Genomic DNA, 27,537 nt, shown 5'->3' on the forward strand with positions numbered 1-27,537 from the left:
AAACTGGAAAAACCTTTTGGGACAGGGAGACTACCCCATTTATTGTGTCATTGTCCTGGAAGGCGAACAAGGTGGCTCACATAAAAGAGGACAAAAACTCAACTCACACTGCTATAAAGATTCTTCAGATTCTTGGTTCTGTCATAATCCACTGTTTCCAGAACTGTTGTATATTTGTCCTTAATCTGATGATAATTTTCCTTATATTTCACCTAGAGACAAAAAAAGAATGGGTCATTTATCCACCTCTGTTGCTTGGAAATACATTAAAGACAAGAAATGGCCTGTCCCTGGAAGAGAAGTACAAGATGACGCACCTCACTGGCATTAATGCCACTTTGAAGAGCAGTCACGTAAACCGGCGTGTCTGTGACCAGATTGTAGTTTTGTAGATTTTCTTTACCTGCTGCTGTGTATTGTAGCTATGGAAGAAGAAAAGAAGTCACTGGAGATGGTCAACTACAGGTCTGTCATCAGCTATAGCTGCTTGTGCCAACTTAGATGTGCCTTTATTTCTTTCTGGGTTTCTGCTTTAATCCTAATAAACAGAATAGTATCATTCTACAGTCCTGCAGACTTTGGATGGCTACTAGAATGAGGTTTCTCTTGATGGAGAATGGGGTCTGGATCGTCCTTGTGTTGCCTTTTCCATGCTTGTATTCTACCCCTGCCAGCGGCCCCTCGATTTCAACATCCCATTAGACTTGCTCTGTGAGAGCTGAACCACGTGCAGGGGAACGTTTCAGATATTTGTTTTCCCCTTTAAAATGTATCTACCTGTGATCAAAGGATGCTTTTGCGTCTTACTCTTTGCAAGTTAACCTGATCAACTAAGGTATAGACGCTTGAGAGTAGTTCACCAGGAAACACCTCCCAGATGACTTTCGGTTATAGATGTGCACTGCCTTAAACTACGCTGGGGAGACTCCCGCTGAGCAGGTTAGTACCAGAGCAGGCCACTAGGGGCGTCTGGCAGGGAAGGGAGGGAGCTTTGTTCTATTAGATCACACACACTGTCACAGCCTGGCCGTCAGCCCACTGACACTACCACGGATTCCCTTGATCCAGAGAGAGCTCGTCCATCCAGCAAGGTGGCTCACCTGACTCTGGAGGTCGTATGATTTCTTGGCATGGAGAATCTGGGGCGTATCCCAGACGTAGCAACCAATGCCTTTCAACCAATTCAAGTCATCTTTATACACATTCTGCAGGAAAGAAAGAGCAATGAAAGGTGACAGGTATTTTTAATTTACAATTGAGCATTTTGATAATTTCCTAGGAGCCCTTGTCTGTGCTTAATGCTTAGAGGACATGGGACGGGCCTCTCACCAGCTGGAGGGTCTTTAGCTCCCTGGCCTAAAGAAGCTCAGGAGGAGAGTGATACCTAAGTCTTAGTCTAGCGTTAAACAGATTAAGTAGTTAACATATGTGTTCTATGGCTCAGAGGGGATTCGTACACCAAAAAGTGGTCACTTGTGCCACTTTGTGTTGAAAAGCAGCAGGGTTTACGAATACAGGGACCACTGGAGTGTGGAGGGGGAGGGGAAGGCTGTGGCTAAGTCAAGCTGCAGAAAGAACATCATACATCACTTAAGATCTCCTGGGCATGCCGGACGCGCATAACATTGGGTTCTTCCGGAAGAGATGTCCACTGGTGAAAGTAGTGTCGATACTCCAGGTCACTGAGGATATACTGGCACTTTTTAGCCAGCACATGGTTCATCATATCATTGGGGATATGAACATTTGCTTTGGTGTCCTCATAGTCTCTTCTGTAGTTCAACTAGAGAATAATATTTTTTAAAGACAAAAGCAAGAAAGGCATTAAAATGTAAATTATTCTGGTCAATCTCTTTTAGAGCCTTGTTTCTGATAAGAGATCAGTACCTCTAGACTAAAGTTAAAAGAAATGATACTTTAGTATATTCTTCTTTGTAAATTCCCCATACATTTATAAGACAGGGCAAATAGTGCCCTTGTTGCTTTCTACTCTTCCCAACACAGAGCCCTCACTGTGTGTTTGCTGGTGGGGGAGGGCAGGGGCGGGAGGAAGCCCATTAGCCCTCAGGTCCACAGGCTAACTGGCGAGGATGGGGAAAATTGTCAGGATGACTCCACGCTATTCCATCCCCCCCAGCTAGTCTTGAACCAAAGGGTGGGTTATATACAGGCAGACAAAACAGCACGCTTATGGTGTGCACAACCCATGTTAAAGTGAACATTTGCTTACCGCGCTCCTCATCTTCTGGAAATCCAAACAGTGAACCACACCAGGGAACTCACTGATCACTTTCCCAGCCAGGTAGTGACCTCTCTGCTTCACATATGTCTCTTTGTATTTAAGCTGTGAAGTGGGTTCAACATTGAGAATCACTGGAGTTTTCTAACCAACCCCTTGCCCCGCAGTAAAGACTCCCAAACTCAGGAAAGAAGGTGGTACTGACCTCGCTGTTCACCAGATCGGCGTGCTTGGCTCCAACAATGGGAATGTAGCGCTCATCCAGGGTGTAGCCATAGGCCTTGGTTCCCTCCCACGCCCCTTTATACAGTATCTGGAAGAAAGAAGTATGCATCAACAAAAGTTTGCATTCAGCTTCTTCCAGATACCCCTAAAAACAACTGGTAAAATTAAGGTAAAACATATATGTTCAGGGCAAGGCTTAAATCTTTATTTAGAGCTGCGTGTCTACCTAGAACAGGGCAGTTGTTTAGTTTATTGCAAATTAAAACTACAGACTCTAGGCATTTTACAACACAGTTGACTACATTTATAATTCTAGTAAAAGTGACAAAAAATTTGCACGTTGGGAGAGAATTGCCAAAGATCGCTTCTCCGTGGGCAGGCAAGCAAGTGTATGTGCGTACACCCCTTCCCGCATCATTTTCCTTTAAATTAGCTGAATTAAGGCCTGGAGGGCAAGACTCTCACTTGCTGGCTGGGGATTCTTGTGCCTGATTGCTGAAGAGGGAACAGCCTTTCCTCTCTTTTCTCTGTTGGTGGTTGCTCAGGACGTGAGCACCCAGAGCACCCAGAGCCCTTCCAGCACTTGTTACATGCAATTGTCTATCTATTTACTTATATGTCTGCTCCTCTCACTTGTCTCATGGAGCTTTAGCCCCTCACTGCCTCCTATAGTTCCTGGAACATCACAGGAGCTCAAAAAATACCAGCCAAATAAATGCTATTTGCCTGGAATAACGTGTTATTTCTAACAAATGAGACTAAATGCGATGACAATAACATGTTGCCTTAAAAGCTCAGCTGTTCATAAAATCAGCCAAGAATATAAATACTGACAAGAGCTTTAATGGAGGAACTAAGTTATTATTACACAAAGAGAACTTACAGTACTGTAGAGTTTTCCCATGTCTTTAGAGTGGGAGATATGTGGCGTGTCTGGAGAAAATGTATACTTGCCCTTGGCTTTATTGAATGTTTCTTTATATTTCACCTAAGGCAAGAAAACAAAACAAAAGCTTTTATTATTATAAATGTATATTTAAATTTTTATAGGATTTACCTAGTAACATAATAATCGATCTACATTTAGAGATTAAAACTAATCAGCTAGTGGAATTTCAGTCCATTTTAGTTAATATAGTAGAACAATTTGGATAGGAATATAGATATCTAAAAGTCAATAGAGTATACCATCTACTAGTGACCTTTACTTTTTTATTTCAAAATATTAAGAGGGTACAAATGTCTTTGTTACATGGATACACTGTATACTGCTGAAATCAGGGCTTTCAGTGTACCTGCCACCAGGACAGTGTTCATTGTACCCCATAGGTAAGTGTTTGCCTCTCACCCCCTCCCGTCTCCCCTTCTTAGTTTCCATGGCCTTTAGGTCTTTTTGTGCCTGTGTGTACCCATCATTTAGTTCCCACTTATTAGCATGTGGTGTTTATTTTTCCATTCCCGAGATACTTCACTTAGGATAGTGGACTCTAGTTCCATCCAAGTTGCTACAAATGACATTATTTCATTACTTTTTATGGCTGAGTAGTACTCCATGGTGCGTGTGTGTGTGTGTGTGTGTGTGTAAATATACAAACACTACATTTTCTCTGTCCACTCATGAATTGATGGGCACTTAGGTTGATTCCATGTCTTTGCAATTATGAATTGTGCTGTATCATTTGTGTAATAGGTACACAAATTTGTGTTACATTTGCTGTAACATTTGTGTCCAGGTATCTTTTTGATAAAATGATTTTTTTTCCTTTGGGTAGATACCCAATAGTGGGATTGCTGGATTGAATGATAGATCTACTTTTAGCTCTTTGAGAGATCTCCATACTGTTTTCCATACAGGTTGTACTAGTTTGCAGTCCCATCGACTTATGAGTGACTTTTAAAACATCCTCTCCAAACATTATCTTATAATTTACCACCTCCTAATTTCTTACAAATGATTATCTAGCATTAAGTTAATCCATTCAATGATAGAGGACTAACTTCCCAAGACTATGTACTTCAGCATATACAGAGCAAACTTACATCACTTTGATTGACAGAGTTGATCTTGGCCAAAACAATCTCTGGAGGATCCACCACACTTGTAAAGTTAGGATAGTTTTCAAGAGCATCTTTCTTATATTTTATCTGCAAAGACACAGAGATGATTAAGACAGGTCTACCCCCACCAGACAGTACCTACCCCCACATGGCAGGTAAGGAGGGCAGGCATTAGATTAGGGGGAGAACGGCCTTTGTGTACCTGATTCACCATCTCCTGGTTCTTAGTAACCCTCACGTGGTCCACAGAATCCAGGGGCATCCAGCCAATGCCTCTCAGCCACTCCAGGTCAGCTTTGTAGATATTCTGAGAGCAGAAAAAGAGATATGACAGAGGTATGAAGGACTCAGACACGGGCTTACAGACTGAAGATTACAAACAATTGTTTTCAGAAGCTTTTTAAGGATTTCTCTCTAGTGGCTATTGTCTCATTCATTCCATTGTGACTTTCCCTGAACCATATTTCTTAAGCCTGTCATACTGTGCATGTGGCACTCTGCTCAGTGCTTTGAGGGGTAAGTATGCAGAGGGAAGTAGGAGTGGAGAAGAGTCATTTACAAATGGAAAGTGGTTGAGTGCTCTGAGAGCAGGACCACTCCAGTGCTACGAGTCCAGGGGATGGGCCTAGCTCCCAGTCTATCCCACACCAAATGAAGAGGAGTGGCTAATCTGATTAAAGCTCCGAAACAGTCATTCTGCTGCAGCAACCAGAGAGGCAGGATGTTCATAATCAACATCCATGCTGCAGGTTGTCTTTGATTGTTTCTTTTTTTTGCAATGATGAAGAGACCCAAGTAGGATTAGCTCTTCTGTGCACCTGAGCAACTTAAGTTGATGTTTCTGTTCCACACTCATGGATGGATGGATGGTGATAGGTAAAGACCTTGATGCAGGCTTTCGAGGGAGGCTTTCTTAGAGAGGTGGCCTATGTCATATTCTCTATTGTAGCTTTACCAAAGCTCTGCATGAGGGGTACTGGACCCTCACACAGCTTAATCAATACTTTGTTTCTCTTTTGCTTTTATTTCTTGTAAACAACTCCTTCATAAATGCCTTGAGGAATGAGAGATTTGGCAAAGCAGGAATAGGACATTCCTAGGTCCTTAACTATGCTGTCAACTGATAATGTCAAAACCTCAACACAATCTCGATCCCCACCCAAGCCAATTATTATTTTAAATCAGGTGATAGTTTTCTTTGTGCATGTGCATGAAGAGTTACTAATGGCAGAAATGGTACAAAAAAAAACAACAAACCAGAGTTTTTTTTAAATCAACTTTGAAAGTTATGGAGAAATATAGTCAGTGGGCAAAGCTGTCAATCCATCACTGTTCCTGATCTTTTTCTATTTCATATTCAACCTCAGTTCCCTTCTGGGAACAAACTAAATATGTATGGCTTTACATATCCGAGCCTGGTGGACTTGGAATGCTGTTTATCATTCTCGGAGTGTACCATACACTTCTAGATAATGAAGAAACAAAAATCACTTACATCGCTCTGTAGGTCGTAGGCCTTTCTTGCTTGAATGACATCATTTTGGTCAGGATGGCACGTCCATTGGTGCAGGTAATTACGGTAATCGATATCACTGACGAGGGTCTGCCCCTGCTTGGCGGCCAAGACTGACACCATATCACCAGGAATGTTGATTTTGGCCTTTGTTTTGTGATAGTCCTCTTTATACAGTCTGTCATTCTGAATCTGGCCTGCATGCTCAAACCAAACCAGTTTAGGATCGTCTCTCATCGTCGGGACACCAACATAGTGACCTTTTTGCTTTACGTGTTCAGCTTTGTATTTCAGCTGGTGGGAAGAAGAACATAGATCTCATCAGCTTTAACAAGCACACACGGCAAAGGGAGTTTGAGCACTTGTTAAGGAATACCAGCAAATTTAGCCTCCCAGCTTTTTGTTTGACACCCCTTCCCCCAAGAACAAATAAACAAATACATTTATTTATTTAAATAAATAAATAAATAAGAAGAAATGCCATTTAAAAATAGAAAAAAATAAGCCCCATATATTTGTTCTCTAATTCTGGCCATATTTTTATTCAAAGGCCTAGATTTTAGAGAGGGCAGAGGATATCAGAAACAGTAAAGAACTCAAATAATGGCTTTTAAAGAAGCCAAAGGGGAAAAAATAGAAGAAGAGGAAGAAGAAAGGCCAAAGCCCATGGGAGAAGGACCAAAAGGGAAGCAAGTACTCCAAACATCCCCAGCCAAGCCAGGTCTGCCAAGCTCAAAAGGAACACCCTGAAGGTGCTGTCTATGCCTTAGGCATAACTAGAATCCTTTATGGGCAAGCCTTGTTTTTGCAAAGTGCACTCGTATCAGGATCAATTACCTCACTCTGAACATCACCGGAGTGATGAGCATGAACAAATGGCACAGCATCCGGAGGCAGAATGTAGCCTGTGGCTTTTTGTTTCTCCCAGCCTTCTTTGTAGAGGTACTAGAAGACAGAGCCACAACACAGGGTTAAAACGAGGAGTCAAAAGGAGGGATAAGCTGTGTGCATAAATCTCCTATAGTTCCATTAAGGTTCTCCATGCCCACACAAAGTACCAGGCATCCAGATAAAACCCATACCTGGTCCAGGATCCGGGCAGCCTCCTGGGCAGCGTGCAGCTGGGGGGTTTCTGTGAGGGTGTAGTTGGATTTGGTGTCATTCCAGTGTTTCCGGTACTTAATCTAAATGGGAGGCAAGAGGGCCAGTTACTTGATGTTAAGAAAGCATCATGTTGTCCAAGCAATTGCTAACAGCAATAATTTCAATGATTAAAATCTGTATCTACGACAGTGACTGGATGTTAGAAAAGCTTTGGAAACAACATCTTCATGATTGTGCAACTTTAAAACAGCCATATACTTACATCATTGAGGATCTCACCACTTTGTTTTGCTGTCACATAATCAACTCTGTCATCCACAGGTGTGAAGTTGAGAGTTTCTATTTTTGTGCGATATTTTTTCTATGGGAAAGAAAATATCTTTTAAGTAGTTGCTATTCCTGGTTGTGTATGAGCTGAAAAAGATACACCAAAGACCTTCTCTACTAGAAGCATAGAATGCCCAGATCTGAATGGCATCTTCTCAGTAATTTGACTTTCTTTTCACATTTTATTTTTTTTTAAACAAATGCGTTGGCTTCTTCTACAGATTTTAAAGTAGCAAGTTTGCTTAGTCCCCAAGGTTATGTAATGTCTCATTAAACACTATATTATGTGCAACATGATACACAGTACATTTTTCCAACTGGACAAACTTCTCCCAAGTGTACTGCTATTGCAGACCAGACGATTTTTCCAATTAAACAAATCCAAGCATCAGTGAGTGTGCTGGATATTATTAATATATTATAGATGTGGTCCCAGCATGTAATACGGACAGTATAGGATTATTGTAGAAAAATATATGTCTGGTTTTTGCAGAAATTAAATGGTTAAAACTGCTAAGATGAAATGACTGCATTTTGGCTCCTGTATTTCTGTTCAGACTGTTGGGAAATGTACTGAATGGCAGGGTAAAATCTTGGAATACCTCGCTGAAGATATCCGCAGCATGTTTGGCGTGATTGACAGAAACGGAATCATTTGGCATCCACCCAATTCCACGCAGCCACTCCAAGTCGGCCTTGTAAACAGCCTGTGAAAACAAGGCCACAATGAATTTAGTGACCTGGGTCGCATGGTCCTCCTATTTAGCCTATCCACTGGGCTGATGAAGAAATACACTACACAAACCGAGGATGACATACTGAAGCAGCCAGGCAGGCAACATAAGAAAATTAATTAGGAGGCCACGTAGGGTGACAAACTGGAGGATATATTTTCTGGTTAAAGGGGGTTAGTCTCAGTTCAGTTCCAGGTTATGCCTGCCAAGGGGTAATGTATGTCCAGAGCTGCCACCTCTGAATTTTCCAGAGAAATGGGAAATCCTAGATTTGTGCACAAAAAATCCCCTTATTTAGAAATCTTGGTGACTTAATTAAAAATTTCTAAACACCGTGTCAATTAAACAAGCATGTCTGTGCCTGCATCCTGTCCATGGACTGCCAGTATTTTACTCAAGATAAGCCTCTATAGCTACCTAAATTCTATAGAAATAATATTTTCACAATAGTTTTCTTTAACCTGATACAATTAAGACCAGACTACACACTATACCGTCTATTTCTTGACACAAAGTTTAGATCCTTCTTGCCTTTGGTGATTTTGATACCATACTATAATCTAACTAATATCAAATTCTTGGCTGAATAGAGATGTGAAATGATGATACAGGGTTTAACGCCGTGAACTTTCTGGGGTTCATGGCACAAGGAGAGAAGCGCTCATCCTAAAAGGCGGCCCACTCACGTCACTCTGCAGCTCGTAGGCTTTCTTGGCCTGAATCACATCGTTCTGGTCGGGCATGCAGGTCCACTGGTGCAGGTAATTGCGGTAATCAACGTTGCTGACCAGCCCCTGGCTTGATTTCGAATGCAGGATGGAAAGCATGTCCGCAGGGCTCTGGATCTTGGACTTCCACTTGGCCCACTGCAGCCGGTACTCGCGTTCGTTCTGGATCTTGCCAGCTATGAGGGCCCACCGGATCTTGTTGTCATCCCTGGCTGTGCGGGTGCCCACGTAGTGTCCCTTCTGCTTCTCGTGGTCAAGCTTGTATTTATACTGGGCATGGAAACACAAAGCAGATGGGTCACAGCACGTCCCCTTTGTGCACCTTGGGCATTTGCTGAAAAAAAAAAAAAAAACCGAGAAGTTAAAAAAAGGGCCACTCACGTCGCTGGCGATCTCCCTGGAGGCCTTGGCAGCCTGGATGGGGATGGCGTCCAGGCGGACGTCACAGCTCGCCTTCACGTCTTCCCAACCCTCGCGGTAAATTTTCTGAAAAGGAGAAAAAGAAGGTATCATTCCACATTCAGATCTACCAACAGTGCCCAGCGCTCAAGTAGAACTAATATCACAGGGGTACAGTTTTGAAGCCCCAGGACTTGAGAGCAGGTAAAGAAAAGAGAATGGGTGAGGATCATCCTGTGCACCCTCGTCCTGGAACGTGAAATGCCGTCTGGTGACCAAAGGTCCGGGCTTGACAAGGCTCCTTTCATTTTCATTTGAATCACAGCCTTCCTGTAGTTGTTCCTGCTTTATAATCTCACCCATAACGTAAAAGAGTTTAGCTTTGTTTTCTCGTGTTGGTGTATTGGTAGCACTAAGTTCAGACTTTTTTTAAAAAAAAAGTTATAATTAAATAATTTCTTTAATTCAATAATTCCATTTATTTATTTATATCTTTCTTGAACTTTCTCTTATTGTGTAGCCAGCCACATAACTGAACTCTTTTGTATTCACTAGTAGACTCGTTTAGTTGATTCTCCTGCATTTTCCAGGCTTAAAATAATTTCTTCTGCAAATAATGATAACTTTGCCTCTTTCTTTCCAACATTTATTTCTTATTCTTACTCTTAGGTAATTACATTTGCATCAGTGAGAAGCTTACTCACATAACCAAGTACTTCCAGCAAGTGTTAAGCAATGATGGTGCTAGTGGGTGTCCTTCTTTTAATCCTCCTGACTTGAATAAGAAGCTTACTTACTGGGCTGGCCTTTGATTTGAAATTTATTTTTTTAGCTGTGACAAGAAAATATTCATGTTCTTTTTTCACTAAGATTTTATTTTTTAAAACTAAGAATGGGTATTGGATTTTGTCAGATGCCTTTATAATTTCATAAAATGAGCACACAGCTTTTCTCTTTTGTCCTATTACATTATTAGGTTTCTGAATATAGACCCCTCTTGGCATTCCTACATAAACCCCAATTTTTTTGTATCATATCATTTGAATGTACTGCTCAATTTGATTTGTTAATATTTTACTCAAGATTTCCCCATTATTATTGATCTACAGCTTTTAATTTGTGAAACTATTTTTTGACAAGTTTGGGTAATTGTGATGGTTTTCCTTATTTTATTAGGCTCCATGGTAATTTGTTTATTTCCTCAAGTTTTGAAAGTATTCTCCTGTGAAACCACTGGGAGACCCTGGCATTTGCAAGGAGGAAGGAAAGTGTTTAATGATCCTCTTAATTCCTAACTATGTGTTTTCTATTTTTTTCCTGGGGTCAATTTTGGTAATTTATAGGATTCTAGAAAATCCTCCATTGATTCAGGTTTTAAAATTAATTCACATGTTTTTGCAAATAATTCTCATAATTATTTTGAGTTTATATGAATCTGTCATTAATTCTCCTTTCTTGTCTGTGTACCTCTTCATTCCTTTTTCATCTTCTTTTGTCCTTATTCAAAAAGGACAAAGAGGGAGATTCCGTCATGTTGACGTTGGCTCTGCAATAACTGGCCTTGCCAGTGACTCAGCCAAGGATCTCCTTTCTCCACTCCTGTCAAGGGCTGATGGCAAGGGGTCTTCCCTGTCCCTCCCCCCAGTCAATCTTCTCCCCCTTGGCTGTGAAGAGTTCCATAGTCATGTAATAGCACCAACGGGTAACTTTCCAAACAAAAGGGAGTCCGCTGTGGTACTTACGTTGCTCACATTAAGAGCGTTTGCTCTAGCAAGATTGATTTCTGGAGTATCCGGCATTATGTGGACTGAGGTTTTATCCTTGTCCCAGACTTCTCTGTACTTTGGCTGTGGAAAGAAACAATAGAAACAAAATTACTTTGCAATTTGTACTTTTGCTAGTTTCAATGCAGAACTTTGAACTTTTCTTTTGGATCTGACCCAAAATCTTTTCATACTAGGGCAAAGATTTCTGGAATCTCATCATGCAAGCTACTCACATTTGATATGAAGTCTGTATTAATACCGTTTATCGATACTTTGTGGTTTTGTTTACAATTAATAAGCAAAACCAAAACAATGCCATCAACATAACTTAATAAAATTATCAAATTATTATTATCCTAGAAATAGATCACCAAGATAATTATTTATCTTATATTTATAGCACCAATTCAATTTTAATAGGAAAAAAACCTGACTTACAATACTAATATTTTCAGCATTGGATTTAGCAAGGACCACTTCAGGTGTGTCAACGATGCTTGAGTACTTGAGATTGACCACAGGTGTCCGATAGACATTGTCACTTAGGATATGCTGGGCATTTTTGACTCTCAACAGTTCCGGAGAGCCTTCAGGCATCCAGCCGATGCCACGCAACCACTCCAAGTCAGCCTTGTAGATGGCCTGACAAACAAAACAAAGTTAAATAGCAGCAGGATTTGGTTTTTCTTGGTGTTTTTGTGTGTGGGAGGATAAAATAAGGAAGTAGTTTTTACGTTATACTTTATCTTCCACAAACAGTAACTAAAACGGAGCACTGGCCCGACACACATAATTCTGCATACACACAGCAGTGTGTCGTCTTGCTTTGTTTTCTGCAGCAGGGCCTCTGAGTCGGGGTGCCCAAGTCCACTCTAAAAGGCAGGGTGATATGGAAGCAGCTCTCCATTTGGGGTTATACATGGAAGATTTTTATTTATTTATTTTTTTTTAGAGACAGAGTCTCTCTCTGTCATCCAGGCTGAAGTGTAGTGGCGTGATCATAGCTCACTGCAGCCTCTAATCCTGGGCTCAAGTGGTGATCTTCCTGCCTCCGTGTCCTGAGTGGCTGGGACGACAGGCATGTGCACCACGCCCAGCTAATTTTTAAATTTTTTGTAGAGATGGGGGTCTCACTATATTGCCCAGGCTGGTCTTAAACTCCTGGGCTCAAGAGATCCTCCTGCCTCGGCTTCCCAAAGTGCTGGGATTACAGGTGTGAGCTGCCAAGCCCCGCCTGATTCTTGAATAATATTTAGGCAGCCACCATACTAGCCAATGTGGATTTTAAAGGAACAACAATGGGCTCTCCAGTAAGTTCTCTACGAAACAGCCAGAATGATCTTGTCAAAGTTCCTAATTCAAATCTGATGTCACAACATTCCCCCATCCTATGGCTTCCCATTTGTCTTAGGGCAAAGATGCAAATCTGTTTTGGTTTGGGGTTTGCACCTGCCCCCTTTGCATATGTGGGTCTTCCGGCAGGAATGCCTCCATGTCCTCCTTGTGGAGCCAACTCCCACTCTCCCTTCATACCCCAACAAAACAGCCCTTTCTCAGAGGAGCTTTACCGACCTCTCTTCATAGCAACACAGAGCACTCTTTCTCAGCCATCTCAGTTTTTAATGACAGTCTTTCATTAACATCTATTTCTTTCTTATCAATGTGAACTCCTTAAAGTCAGGAGCTATGTCTTGCTTTTTCTTCTTCTTCTTTATTCTCCATTGCATCATTAGTGCTTAGCACAATGCCTGGCACATAGTGTGTTTAATCAGTATTTTTAAAAAGATGATTAAGAATTCAATCACTAGTTCCACAATTTTGGACTCCATTGAGTTTTCTAAGACAGTACCTCTCTTTAAATCAGGAGTTGCATGTTCTTAGCTATCCAAACCTGCTTCCCCAAATATAGATACGTAGATAAGCAGATAAAATTGCTCTATCTTAAACACCAGTATACTGGTTAATTTGATTTTTTTATTTTTAATATTTAGAAATGGGATCTTGCTATGTTGCCCAGGCTGGATTCAAGTGGTCTTCCCACCTTAGCCTCTTGAGTAGCTGGGACAACAGGTGTGCACCACTGCACCTGGCTTGTGATGGTTAATTTTAAGTGTCAACTTGACGGGGCATACCAGGTAGCTGGTAAATCATTATTTCTGGGGTATGTCTGTGAGGGTGTTCCTGGAAGAAATTAGACTTCTGGGACTTATACCAGGTTCTCAGGTCTTAAGCCTTGGACTGAGAATTACACCATTGTCCCCCTGGTTCTCAGACCTTGGGACTTGGACTGAGCCACACTACAGGCCCTGGGTCCCCAGCCGGCAGATGGATTGAAATGGGACTTCTCAGCTTCCATAATTGCATAAGTCAATTCCCGTAATAAATCTCCTCTCATAGATCTATGTTTACATCTATGCACATATTCTATTGGTTCTGTTTCTCTGGAGAACCTTGAATAATATAACCAGTTATTCCTTTTATAAAAAGCCATTGTGTTGTTCAGAAAACTGGTATTTTAATAGCTAGTTAATAGGATACAAATGTCAGACTGAAAGTGTAGTAAGAGGAGTGAAAAATGTTGGGAAATTTCTACCTTAATGAAGAATGACATTTTACGTTTTAATGTTTAAAGAAGGGATTCTCAATAAAAATTACCTAAAGATTCCGAAGTTTCCCTTCCTCATTCTTTAAGAAGTTGATTTATAGGCATATCTCAGTGTACTAATGTGGTTCAGATTAATGAAGAGATTATATTTCTCTAGGAACTGTCTTGTATCTACCATTTGGCAATTCATTTCAAGTGATGAGCATTCTTTCCTGTACGAACTCATTCATTATAAGCAAATATCTCTTGAAGCTTAAGGGAAGCAAGTTCACATAATTTTAAGAAGATAGCCATTCTCTACAAGAAATAAAATAACCTTTAGAATCCATCATTTCTAAAATCTTGAATGGGCAGAAAATGTGAGTAAATCTAAAACTGCCTTAGGTAAATTAATGAGACACCGTATTGTGAAGAACACCAAGTTAAAGGAAATGTGGTTTAGAGCTGTGGCCCCCGCCCTCCGGGCTGTGGACCAGTACCGCCTGTGGTCTATCAGGAACTGGGCTGCACAGCACGAGGTGAGCAGCAGGTGGCGAGCTAGCAAAGCTTCATCTGTATTTACAGCTGCTCCCCATCGCTCGCATCATCGCCTGAGCTCTGCCTCCTGTCAGATCAGCAGCGGCATTAGATCCTGCATTATTGTGAGTTGTATAACTATTTCATTATGTATCTCAATGTAATAATAGAAATAATGTGCACAATAATTGTAATGTACTTGAATCATCTTGAAACCAACCCCCTCCCTTATCCACCCTCCTTATCACCCTCCTTATCCACCCTCGGTCTGTAGAAAATTGTCTTTCGTGAAACTGGTCCCTGGTGCCAAAAAGGTTAGGGACTGTTGGTCTATAGCATGCTCTTAACTCTTGAAATTGGTTTCTTTTTTATTGAGACAGGGTCTTGCTCTGTCACCCAGGCTGGAGTGCAGTGGTGTGATTATAGCTCACCACAACCTCAAACTCCGGGGCTCTAGTGATCATCCTGCCTTCACCTCCTGAGTAGCTGGAACTATTAGCACTCATCACTGTGCCGGGCTTGAAATTAATTTTAAGGAAGATAGTGCTGCCCTACTTTAATACATGGTTGAAGGACCATGGCATTCTCGAACTCCTGGCCTCAAGTGATTCTCCCACCCTGGCCTCCCAGAGTGCTAGGATTACAGGCGTGAGCCACTACACCTGGCCTGAGGACCATGGCATTCTTATGTTTAAGAAACTATAAACACTGCACACATCAACAAATCTATACAAAATTCTGATAGCATCTTTACTAATAAACTAAAACCCTTCTGAATAAACTTGGTAATAAGGTAAGCAATTAATAAATTTGATAAAATACGAAAAGTGAAGTGCCTATGTATGGGGAGTTGTGTTTCCCGGAGCATTGGAAGGTGTCATCAGGCAAAACTATGGAGGACTTGCTTCCTGGGGGACACACTTACGTTGCTCTGCAGGTCATAGGCTTTCCGGGCTTGGATTATGTCATTCTGGTCGGGGAAGCAAGACCACTGGTGCAGGTACTGGCGATAGTCCACATTGCTTGCTATGGCCTGGCCTTCTTTGGCAGCGTTGATGGACACCATGTCCACTGGGATGGTGATCTTGGCCTTGTTATCATTGTAGGCCTTTTTGTACAGCCTGTCATTCTGCATCTTCAATACATTTGCAGCCCAAACCAGTTTGGGGTCTTCCTTGGCAGTACGACATCCAATGTAATGTCCTTTCTGTTTCTCATACGTAGTTTTGTACAGGTACTGGTAGATGTGCACAGAAAAAAAAACAGTAGTCTTTCCAAACTCACTTTTTCCAGAGAGCCTACCCAAAATAATTCCATCTCCCCTGGATTACCTTTTGTGGGGAATACTGTTTTTCTTTAAATTTATACTACAACTTTTGCTATATTGGGTTGTCCTCCGTGTCCATGTGCATGAAAATATTGTGAGCCCCTCTCAGGCAAGAACCGCACTTCTGAATTATCTCCCAATATAACCTTGTCCAGTATTCCTGAACTTCAGATGTTTTTCTACAAACAAGTATGACCTGTACTTCATAATACTTTAAATCAAATTAATTCTTTGTTTAAATAAATTTAGTTTTAAATTGTAAACTTATTTTAAAGTTTTATTTAAAAACGTACAATCCTATCTAAATGGAGAAAAATGTTTTCTAGCACGCAGTAAGACAACCATATAACTATTTTAAAAATGTGTGTCCATGTACTGCATAAAATTATCACAGGAACCACCAGTAGTATGCATGCCACACTTTGAGTCACAACAGAATTCTCTGTACTCAAAGAATTAAATCTGTATAAGTGCTTGTAAATTAACTGATGCTGGGAAGATTTTGAAGAGAAATTCAAAATCTGTGCTTGAATATAAGAATTACAGAACCAAGTACAGATGCTAGAGGATCCTCAAATTGTTGTAAGAGTTGTACTTGAACTTGGGATTGTAAAACATACTCACAATGACCTGCATTCTATTTAAATATAATTCCTGCAGAATTAAGTTATCCTCCCTGTGTGTCTACTAGTTAGTGTTTGTGAAGGCTGGGCAAGGAGGAGCTCTTACGTCACTGGCAATGTCCCTGGAAGCCTTGGCATGCTGGATTCCAATGGCATCTGCTCGCAGGTCATAACCGGTCATCTTGACGTCTTCCCAAGCTTGCTGGTAGTGTTTCTGCAAGTGGAGAGTGCAATGCCACAGTCATTCTGAAGAGGGAGCTACTTAGCATTACTGTTGTGTTCAAAAGTAGATATTAGCAGTCACACTAACATTAGTCTCTCCTTAAGATTTATAAAATAAGCTGGTTTCATAATGAACTTGAGTTCCAGGAGATTTTTAATGACATTCAGTAAAGCTCTCTGCCCCCAATTTTTTTTTTGAAGAAGGACATTTAGGAGACAGTAAATCATGTCAAAATCAGGGAAAATTATGTATTGTTTGGCTTCTCATAGGAAAAAGTAATGATGGCCCACTAAAAAGGAGACATCAATATTATTTATACATATATCTATACGTTTTAGGTCATTTTTTTGGAGGAATCATCTAATTTTTCCTTCCAACAAAGATAGAGACACATGTCTCTGTATTATAAACACACACACAGACCCACACAGCTACTTATCATTAGCTTAAAGACTAGGTATAAAAGGAATGGTAAGAAATGCCTTTTGCCAAACTCTCTTTGGAGTGTGTCAGTAAGAGGGCTGGTTATGCAGAGAGCACTTTGACAAACCAATGCACGTGTAGGGTCTCACATTGCTGATCTGTACGGCGTTGATCTTGGACTGCAGCATCAACGGTGTGTCGGCTGGGATGTTCACATTTGCCTTCTCTCTCTCCCAGGCATCCCGATACAACGGCTGGTAAAAATGAAAAACCATGGGGTGGTTGATTCGTAAATAAATCAATTACCACCTGAGCAAAATTATGAACTCATTAAAAACCCTTGAATACATTTATAATGAATAAAATCATCAGTAAATTTTATAGTAAATTAAAACGACTAAAATTATAAGTAAAATTAAAAATTTTAAGTAAAGTTAAATAAATAAATAAAGTAAAATGAAAAGTTCTCTTTGGGGATTCTCTGATGGAAGTGTAAAGATCACATATTGTCTTCATTTGCATTTTTCTTTAAAAGGTGCCAATAGTGACTTCAACAAGAATACATTCATGTGTGATACAGTATACATCTTCAATGAGTCAGAAATATGGTAGTGAAATTGCTCTTTTCCATTTATTCACATCTAATTATCTGGGAAGTCAGTCCAAATTGCAGATAACTGTGATAAATCGCCATTGCTAATCAGAACCTGTTTTTCCTGGCCCAGAGAACTGTCATAATGTCTAATATTGGGGTTGCCCCTGGACTTCTCAACCTATTTTATGATTGACTGGTATTAAAAGGTTGCAATTTTGTGATTATAATATTCAGTGGTGGGCCTGTATTACAAGCCAGATTTTGAAATGTGATCAAAGTACGTATCAGGGTTTGTAGAACATGAAGGTGCCCACCACGTGTGTACTGACCAAAGACTTATCAAAGCAAATAAAATATAGAGACTGCTGATTGACTGACTATATGAAGATCTCTCTGGGTATATGTGTGTTCAACATCCTGATACTGACATTAGCAGTTGAAAGTTCACAGTTAGAAGTCTTTAGATTTCTTCAATTTGTCTGAAACCATCACCAACCCAGCTTACCTCACTGATCTGTACAGCGTTGATCTTTGCCCGGATTACTTCTGGAGTGTCCACGATGCTGGTGAATTTGAGTGCCTCCGGCCTTGTCCGATACAACCTTTCATTCATGAGATTCTGGGCATTCTTCACTCTCATCACTTCCACAGAACCCTCTGGCAACCATCCGATACCCTTTATCCATTCCAGGTCTGCTTTGTACAGGTTCTACATGAAGCAGAGGAACACAAGGGCAGAAGAGTCAAATCAGTTCCCAAGAGCGTGTGCTTGCAAACACATGCCATCTCTATTTAAATTAGCGAGGGGCCAATGTCATGACACTCAAGGACCAACATTAAATGCTAATACTTGGGTGTTATGTCTCTGGCACTGATCTCTGGCAGAAGTTCACAGCATCCTGCAGGAATTGGAACAAAGCTCACAAGTGGCACTTGGTGGAATGACAGATGACAATGGCACATAATTTTGTTTTTATACTACGTTGAGTTTCTACGCTCACCCCTTGAAGTCTGCCATTTATATGTGCCACTGAGAGTAACATCTTTTTTATTTTAGGATTTTAGGATTTTAGAATTTAGGGTTTAGGATTTTAGGAGGAAAAGAGCTTTAGATATATGCATAATTGAGGAAAAAATGCATTCCTATATTTATATCCACCCCCCCCACCCCCATGTCAGGTAAATGTGAAATCCAACATTTCCTTATGCTTACATCTATTTCTGAAATTTAGACACCTGATCCTGCAAAGGTAATGGATCAGAACAGCTGCAACTGAAATTTTCTACCTGGTTACATAGAATAAGAGACTGATTTTCATCTTGGCAAATAAGGTCTTGCTATTACTACTATAAGAAGGAATCTTGTATAACATAGACAATGTTTAGGAAAAACTCTACGACCATGAATTGTACAGAATATGTTAGGTTCTGTTAATATCACCATTTAAATTATGTCTCTAGGGAATGCACTGTGATTAAACACACAAACACACATTTCCCCGGAGTCTAGTGACAGTATACGCACATCGCTCTGCAGGTCATAGGCTTTCTTGGCCTGGATCACATCGTTCTGATCTGGCAGGCATATCCACTGGTGCAGGTAATTGCGATAATCAACGTCGCTAACCAGGACCTGGCATTTCTTGGCTTGAACAATTGACATCATGTCCAATGGCGTGTTGTAAATTCCTTTAGACTTCTCATAAGCTTTCTTGTATTCCCTGTCACTCTGGATCTTGGCAGCATGTATTGACCATACCAACTTGGGGTCATCTTGTAGGCTGCGGAAACCCACGTGGTGGCCCAGTTGTTTGCGGTAACCTTCTTTGTATTTGTACTGAAGTTGTGAAAATCAGATTTAAAAAGACATATGAGGATAATGCATTGAGAGGATTTTTCTTTAAATGATGTCAGAATATTTTCTTTGTCTAAATGTAAATTGACTCAACATTGGCAGTCATACATTTCAGTTCACTTTAAAGAAATTAAATAGGACTATTTTAGGTAGCTTCATAGAGGACATGAGTGAATCAGGAGGGAAATAGTATGGTGAACAAGAGTAATAAAATTATAGCTAATATTTATGGAGTGATTGCTATATGCCAGACACTGAATGCTTTAAGTGTGTTAGGTTGATCCTTATGAAACCACTGAGTTTTGCAGTCAAAAATCATTGAATAGCAGCAATTATTACTGAGTTGATCCTCACAATTCTTTATGAGGTAGATACTATTATTATTGTATCTTTCAGATGAGGAAAATTGGGCACAGTGAGGGTAACTGCCACCACCAACGTCCCCTAGCAGGTACAGCATTAGGTCAAATATTCTTCCAGGAGTCCTGGAGGTACCTCAGGTATGAGAGAGGTCGTATGTGTGGTTTTGGAGACAGACAAGAAAGGTGCATGTTTCAGACACAGAAAGCAAGCTTGTTGGCTTGAATCAGAAGATGACAATAAAAAAGTCTGTGGACAAGAGTTTCCACCTGATGAATGTCTTGGGACTAGAGTAAGATGCTTTCTTTTTCTTTCCTATGTCTGGACAACATAGGCAAGTTTGGACAAAAGGAGGAGAGAGAAAACAGGGAATAAGGCATATACTGTGGACTAGCTGTGGTTATTAAAGGTAAAAATAAGGAAGAAGAAGGAGAAAACAGTGGATACATGAGATAAAAACAGAGAAGACCCAGAGAACGAGAACAAAGTGGCTTAAATATTTGGAGCTTTTTGGAGGCATGAGATGGAGTTGTACTAAAAAAAAAAAAAAAAAAAAAGATTTGGAGCTGGGGTTGGGGTGGGCTTGGCAGGATAATTATTTTGACTGTTACTAAGTTTCAAAATCAGAGTTAAGTAAACTCAAAGGTTACTAAGAGTATTCTATATAAGCCTCCATTATAAAATTTTGGATATAAACCATGATTTCAGTCTTAAGTCTTCTATGAAACTATCATCTGTGATTTATATTTATGGAGAATGTCAGAAATATTTGACCGATAAAATGACATTGTATTGGTTCCTGATTTTTCCCCAAGAATTTCATATAGACTCTTTGTGATATTTTGTTTCTACTTAGAAACACCATCAAAGTTATTTATACATATACCTCACCTATGCTATGCTTAATGTTTTCCATCCCATTTTAATATTTTTACATAGAGAAAGCCTTTAGCACAAGATGAAATGCAATTGTTTGCATGAATTTCAAAAACTCAAAATTCTTGAAAAATAGTCTCTCTATTTGGTCTAGAGTGGAGAAAAACTACAAGAAAATAGAAGGAAGCGTACCTCACTGGCAATGTCTCTGGAGGCTTTGGCTTGCTTGATTTCAATGGCATCTGCTCTTATGTCATAGCCTTTCTGTTTGGCCTCATTCCAGTCTTTTTGGTAGAGTTTCTATTGAGGGAAAGCACAAAATTTGTTTACAAGCATGGAAAACAAATGATTATATTCAAAGTCATCATATATGTAAATCATAAGGCATAATGAAATGTAGACAACAAGAAAAAAGCATGCGTTCCTGAGTTCTTTTGGTTGTTGGCTATTTACTTTGGTTGTTTACTATATACTTTGTGGAGTACAGGATACTTCTGATTAAAAATTTAAAGCTAATTGGTATTAACTGAGTAGCACCTAAGTGGACACATAGGTACTACAGTAATAGGGTATTGGGCAGGTGGGAGGGGGGAGGAGGGTGGGTATATACATACATAATGAGTGAGATGTGCACCATCTGGGGGATGGTCATGATGGAGACTCAGACTTGTGGGGGGAGGGGGGGAAATGGGCATTTACTGAAACCTTAAAATCTGTACCCACATAAAATGCCGAAAAAAAAAAACCACACAAAAAAAGAAGGGAGACATAAAAAAACAATTTAAAGCTAAACATCTAACTCTATTAATGTTTGAATATTTACATTCACTACCCTATGGTATGTATTTGAAAATATCCCACTACACAGTATATGGAAACTAAGAAATCAATGCAGAAGCCAGAAAACCTTCATCAGCATTCTAGAGAAGACCTGAAAAGATTTTTTTCCTAATTCCAGCCTTTGACTTTTCAGATGTTTCTGCTAAAGCGATGTCACATAGATGTCCTGCTGTTTGGATATAATTAAAAGTTGTCTTCTGGCTTTCTTATAGCCCTGAAATGTCAAACAATAAAGTCCTGGATCAATCAGAAGACCTAAGAAGCCAACAGAGACTGTTGGGAGTGAAGGAGGACACCAACGGGATTCAGTATCCCAACACCTGCAATCCAGCAACCCAGCTGCATGTCCAAGTGGATGTTTGAAAGGCAGAATTTCCATTCCTGCTGCACTGGGAATGGTGGCTGAAGAGCAAATGCCTAGCACCAAAAGCCGCAAATGTCCTAAGGTAGGGAATTTGTCCATTATAACACCCTCCCCACGCTGACAGCTATTGCCCCATACTTAAGCCTCTTACATTGCTGATTTGCATGGCATTGATCTGGGCCTGCAGCATGGTCGGGGTATCCGAAGGAATGGTGATGTTGACTTTATCTTTATTCCAGGCATCTTGATACAGTTTCTGTGGAAAGAAGGAAAATAGAAGGAAAATGGCTATCTGAAATATTAAGTTTTAGCGACTGTGCAACCTGGAAAAATGTTTTTCTGTATGTTTGTAATGGTCCGTTTTATGTGTCAACTTGGCTAGGCCACAGCACCCAGATATTTGGTCAAACAGTATTATAGGTGTTTCTGTGAGGTCATTTTTCAGATGAGATTAATATATATGTCAGTAGAGTTTGAATAAAGCAGATGATCTTCCTTAATGGGGGTGGGCCTCATCCAATCAGTCGAAGGCCCCCTGAGCAGGGAGGAATTCTGCCTGCAGACTGTCCTTGGGCTTAAAGTGCAACTCTTCCATGAGTCTCCAGGCTTTTGGCTTACCCCACAGACTCTGGACTTGCCAGCTTACAGTCTCATGAGCCAGTTCCTTAAACTCTCTCTTCTCACTCTCTTTCTCTATATATACACCCACACATAAATACATATACACACATCCAATTGGTTCTGTTTCTCTAGAGAACACAGACTAATACAATGTTATACTATTTATTATGTAACATTATGCTACCTGTCTTCGTACTTAATAGGAGTTAAGTAAATATTTGTTATCCTGTTATCCTAAATTGCCATGGGGTGACATTTTTCACTATAGTGCTTCAAAGGATGTATGTGTGGTAGGGGAAAGGCATGTTGGCACTTGTCAGAGTTCTACTTTGTGTGTGCCCTCACCAAACTACTCAAGAGATGGTTGGTGCTGCTCCAATTACCAAAATTCTTCGAAAAGGAACAGTCTACTGGCTCAGTTTGGGTGGCATCATCTGAAAACAGAAGCCAGCACAAAGAAACCTTGGTAGTCAGAGAGTTCTTACCTCACTTATTTGCAGAGAATTAGCTTTTGCCAGGACAACTTCTGGAGTGTCAACGATGCTAGTGAACGACAAAGCTTCCGGTCGCGTTCTATAGAGCCTTTCATTCACGAGGTCTTGCGCAACCTTCACTCTGTTCATTTCCACGGAGCCTTCCGGCATCCAGCCAATGCCACGCAGCCACTCCAGGTCTGCTTTGTACACGCTCTACAAAGACGTCAGACAAAAATGGCGTTCCAAATGTTAGACACACCCCCTCTCAGTTGAAAAATAAAATATACGGGGTGGAGGGGCTGACAAGCATAGGAGATGGCTCTTCCAAAAAAGTAAGACCTGAGATCCTGACATGATTCAGGGCTTTTAATATTGATGACAGAAGTAATCTGTAAAAACATAATTATTTATACTAGCCATGAATTATAATAAAGAGCAACAATGCTGAATTCCATGATATAATGAATGGATATTTAAAAAAATGATATAATTATAAAATTTTAAAAGGGAAATTTTGTTGAATCTCATTCTATTTTAATCTTGTAATAACTGACCCAAGGCTACACTGTTTAGTGTTTGGATCTAGCACAATAGCGGCAACTATTTTAAGAATATTCAGATGATTTATGTTTGTCTGAAATATATTTTCATTGCCAGACATTACAAATGACATGAAGAAAACAGTTTGGAATCTAGGTCAGGGAATAAAGGACATAACCTCAATGTGGGGCTCTTCCTGTCTATTTTTTTGCTTCCTAAGACATAACTCTTTTTTTTTTTTGAGACAGACTCTCACTTTGTTGCCCAGGCTAGAGTGAGTGCCGTGGCATCAGCCTAGCTCACAGCAACCTCAAACTCCTGGGCTCAAGCAATCCTCCTGCCTCAGCCTCCCGAGTAGCTGGGGCTACAGGCATGTGCCACCATGCCCGGCTAATTTTTTCTATATATATTAGTTGGCCAATTAATTTCTTTGTATTTATAGTAGAGATGGGGTCTTGCTCTTGCTCAGGCTGGTTTCGAACTCCTGACCTTGAGCTATTTGCCCACCTCAGCCTCCCAGAGTGCTAGGATTACAGGCATGAGCCATCTCGTCTGGTCTAATATAACTCTTAAAGAAGGGTTTTGTATTAAACAACGTGAATGGTGCTCCACACCCTTCGCCCCAGGTGTGTGCACGGCATAATCTACGGTCTGTCCACACAGACACTGACCAGACAATTAACAAATCTACAGCCTCCCATTCCCCCTTTCCCAAAGTTCACGTTACATACATCACTCTGCAGTTCATAGGCCTTCTTTGCTTGGATAATGTCGTTTTGATCAGGTAAGCATGTCCAGTGATGCAGGTAATTGCGATAATCAATGTCACTGACCAGAGTCTGACATTTCTTGGCCAGCAAGATGCCTAACATGTCCACTGGGCTAGAGAACTTGGTCTTCCACTTCTGGAATTCCTTTTTGTACTCCCTTTCACTGTGGATCTTCCCTGCATGTATAGCACACATAATCTTGGGATCATCTTCAATGCTCTGGGCTCCAATGTGGTGGCCTTTCTGTTTCTCATATGCTTCCTTGTATTTGTACTAAAATGACAGAAATACAGGTTTAGAAATCCAGTTTTAGAACCATACTCATGCTGACAATTACAGATAGTATGAAATGGACAAGAATTCCATATGACGAACATTTTGGCATCCCTGAACTATTATTTAAAACTACATTTTACACCATCACAAAAATAACTGTAGTATAATCATATCTTTTCATGGGTGGAAATTTTCACGGCAGCAATTCTAACTACAACTCCAAAATGAATTTTTCTTCCCTGTAACACCAAAGGGAAAGGTCTTGGAAGGTAGGAAGTGGGACCAGGGAATACACGTGGAAGCAATTGCAAAGTGTGGTCCACCAACCACAATACGGGTCATTCAGCATTGTGGAGACCAAGGGCAATTAGAAGCAAGGTACTCACATCACTGGCGATGTCCCTGGAGGCCTTGGCACTTTTGATGGAAATAGCATCTGCTCTCAGATCATAGTCCTTCATCTTTGATTCATCCCATCCCTTGGTGTAAAGTTTCTATGCAGACGATAATATACAACAGAAAATAAAAAAAGTGTGTTTTTAGGAGGTTAACAGGCAAATTCCAGAACAGAAGTTGTTAAGGGGGAAAAGCATTTTAATTACTCCTAGAAATGTTAAAACGACAATCAGGAAATCTCTCACCTGGCTGATGTTGGCAGAATTGCTCTTGGCCAGCAAGATTTCTGGGGTATCCGGCATCACGTGGATGGAGGTTTTGTCAGAATCCCAAGCTTCCGTGTATAAATGCTATGATGGGAGGGGGTGGAAGACCTTTCGTTAAAACCAATAATGTTGTGATTATGATCAAATTTAACTCACATTTAACCATAGAACAGCTCCTTTTAAGGCGATTTGGAGGTAAGGAAAGCAAAAGTGTAGTGGGGAGAGTGTAACATAGCAATATTTAAACAGCTGTACAATGGTTTCATAACAAACATGAAGCAGTAATTGGTCTCAATTATTAACTCTTGTCATCCAGTGGATCACAAGCTTACTCACAGGACCCCCAAATTGGAGCTTGATTGTAGAACTATGATACAGTAACAATTCCCAGACTTCAGAGTCAATCTCAAGTTCAAACCCAACTATATTATTTCCAAGCTGTCTTATCTTGAGAAAGGTATATAACTCCTTACATTCCTCATTTCTAAGGGGGAGGGGGTGTTAATCACATTTTTTTCATTGAGTATTTTTGGAAGATTAACCATAACGTATGTAAAATGCCTGAGCCAAAGTAGATACTCAACAATTTTTACGGCATTTCTTATTGTTATTATCATTGTGGTTACTGATGATAGATGTGGTGTAAAAGAACTTTCTGGAACTTTATACCCCAAATGCTGGAATTTGCTTTCTGAGACTCAATTTCATATTCTGCACTGAACACTAACTCCTCCCACCCAAATGATTAGAAGACATCTAGACAGATGTGGAAGAATTCAGGTAAGTTCAAGTCAATCTAAAGTATGCATAGTAAGGGCCTACCCACTGGGTAAAGATTAAACAGATTGACAGAACTCCAGAGGAAAGAAATGATCATCTATCTTGTGTAATAAAACTGAAAGCATCAATGGTAGCTTGCTTTCAAAATTGGACTTCCACAACCTAAGGCGGAAGGGCAAACCGAGCAACCAATTTGAGTGTGTACTGGCCCTGCCATGAAACAGGATGTGCTTCCTAGCCTTTAGAATGAAATGTGAATGGCTTATATTCCTTACCAGATGGACAAAGACACACCAATGGCCTGAGTCTGCTCTGCCTAGGAGAGTGTGCAGGGAAAGGTAAAGCATTTGTGATGTCTGCAGGTCACTGCTAGGAAGGGTGTATGCATTACTCCAGGGAAATCGTCCCAGGCTATGCTTCCACGTGCACACAGAGAATTAGGGGGCGTGGTGTTGAGAAGAGCACACAAAGCCAACTAGAACTTAGGTAGAAGCTCTGTTGCCCATTACACCTCCACTCTCAGGGGACCCCCCCAGGAAATTTCCTACTTTATGAGCCAACTCTGTGGACCATATGACTGTGGCAACAGGAAAAAGCTGGAGGCTCACCTTGCTCATTGTCAGGGCATTATTCTTCGCCAGGACAATTTCCGGGGTGTCTGTAATGCATGTGAATTTTTGCTGGTCTGCAGGCTGGCGGTACTTCCTGTCGCTCAGGATTTCTCCAGCTCTCTTCACCTTCTCGACCTCTATGGAGCCAATGGGAACCCATCCAATGCCTCTCAGCCACTCAAGATCAGCCTTGTAAATAGCCTGAAAATGAAATAATGTCAAGTATTTATAGACATCAGCTAGAGCCTGGTGCCTGATCTTGATTTAACATATACAGATACCGTATACTTCTGGATCTTATTCACCTCAATTTCTGGGACGACCCACAGGATTGCTTTACTTTGGTTTAGAATAGCTAGTTAAATGCCTTGTCCTGAAGGCAGCCAATACTTACTGTTTTAAAGACCCATAAAATCTCTTTAGTAATATCCAATTTCAGTGATACAAAACTCCCTTAAAGAAATTACTGTCTGCTTCCTGAAACAAAGTATTTATTCTCTGATTTGATCACCAGTGTAGTGGCCTATAATGACAGTCGTGTGATATTAAGAAGGGAAGAACATTACTGGTTGACCACATGTTGCATTAATGTGTTTTCTGGGGACAACAAAAATGGCATTGTTTTTTGTATAATTCTATGTACATGTTTCTAAGTCAAAGAGTATTTATCTTTTTACTCTTATTTATCTTATCCTCAGTCCTCTTACTTGTCTTAGAATTCAAGTAAAAAGATACATTTTTTTCTTCTTTCATTTTTCTTCTTTGAATTTAAATAATTGGTTGAAGAAGAATTTTTCTCATAAGGAAGGGTAATAATTCTTTTTATTTTTATGGCTTTGGGAAACTCTTTTTTTCACATTGCCACTACTTTTATCATTCTTCCAAAAGTTACCTTTTAGCTAGAGCTTGATCAAAAGAAGCTGCTATAGCCATGAGGTAGTATTTGAGTTCCCAAAGGACAATCCACTGGCCAAAACAAAAGTGCCTAACATTTCTAGGGAGCTATTGTGTTTAGTTGCTTAGAAAAATTATCTCAATATGTATAATTCGTTCTTAAACTTCCATTCACAAGTTACAATAGATGCTTCCTATGAGTTAAGC

At 40.3% G+C, this 27,537-nt stretch overlaps 1 protein-coding gene across 16 annotated transcripts in view; it reads right to left on the reverse strand.

The window, feature by feature from the left end:
• The window catches only part of NEB (nebulin), a 210,534-nt gene that overhangs the window by 73,999 nt on the left and 108,998 nt on the right, over window positions 1–27,537 (reverse strand). For all 16 annotated transcript variants that reach the window (XM_076005535.1, XM_076005527.1, XM_076005534.1 and 13 more), the window contains 30 exons: window positions 26,434–26,637; window positions 25,025–25,129; window positions 24,770–24,877; window positions 24,069–24,380; window positions 22,807–23,010; window positions 21,852–21,956; window positions 20,689–20,796; window positions 18,931–19,242; window positions 17,911–18,114; window positions 16,960–17,064; window positions 16,271–16,378; window positions 15,140–15,451; window positions 11,532–11,735; window positions 11,070–11,174; window positions 9,310–9,414; window positions 8,887–9,198; window positions 8,069–8,173; window positions 7,402–7,500; window positions 7,118–7,219; window positions 6,873–6,980; window positions 6,018–6,329; window positions 4,725–4,829; window positions 4,505–4,609; window positions 3,348–3,452; window positions 2,445–2,552; window positions 2,231–2,344; window positions 1,586–1,783; window positions 1,101–1,205; window positions 318–422; window positions 108–212 (listed from right to left, as the gene is read on the reverse strand). In XM_076005535.1, coding sequence (XP_075861650.1) covers window positions 108–212; window positions 318–422; window positions 1,101–1,205; window positions 1,586–1,783; window positions 2,231–2,344; window positions 2,445–2,552; window positions 3,348–3,452; window positions 4,505–4,609; window positions 4,725–4,829; window positions 6,018–6,329; window positions 6,873–6,980; window positions 7,118–7,219; window positions 7,402–7,500; window positions 8,069–8,173; window positions 8,887–9,198; window positions 9,310–9,414; window positions 11,070–11,174; window positions 11,532–11,735; window positions 15,140–15,451; window positions 16,271–16,378; window positions 16,960–17,064; window positions 17,911–18,114; window positions 18,931–19,242; window positions 20,689–20,796; window positions 21,852–21,956; window positions 22,807–23,010; window positions 24,069–24,380; window positions 24,770–24,877; window positions 25,025–25,129; window positions 26,434–26,637 — 4,689 coding nt within the window. The remainder of the gene's footprint in view (window positions 1–107; window positions 213–317; window positions 423–1,100; window positions 1,206–1,585; window positions 1,784–2,230; window positions 2,345–2,444; window positions 2,553–3,347; window positions 3,453–4,504; window positions 4,610–4,724; window positions 4,830–6,017; window positions 6,330–6,872; window positions 6,981–7,117; window positions 7,220–7,401; window positions 7,501–8,068; window positions 8,174–8,886; window positions 9,199–9,309; window positions 9,415–11,069; window positions 11,175–11,531; window positions 11,736–15,139; window positions 15,452–16,270; window positions 16,379–16,959; window positions 17,065–17,910; window positions 18,115–18,930; window positions 19,243–20,688; window positions 20,797–21,851; window positions 21,957–22,806; window positions 23,011–24,068; window positions 24,381–24,769; window positions 24,878–25,024; window positions 25,130–26,433; window positions 26,638–27,537) is intronic.

Source organism: Microcebus murinus, chromosome 8 (genome assembly GCF_040939455.1).
Source record: "Microcebus murinus isolate Inina chromosome 8, M.murinus_Inina_mat1.0, whole genome shotgun sequence".
Lineage (NCBI taxonomy): Eukaryota > Metazoa > Chordata > Mammalia > Primates > Cheirogaleidae > Microcebus > Microcebus murinus.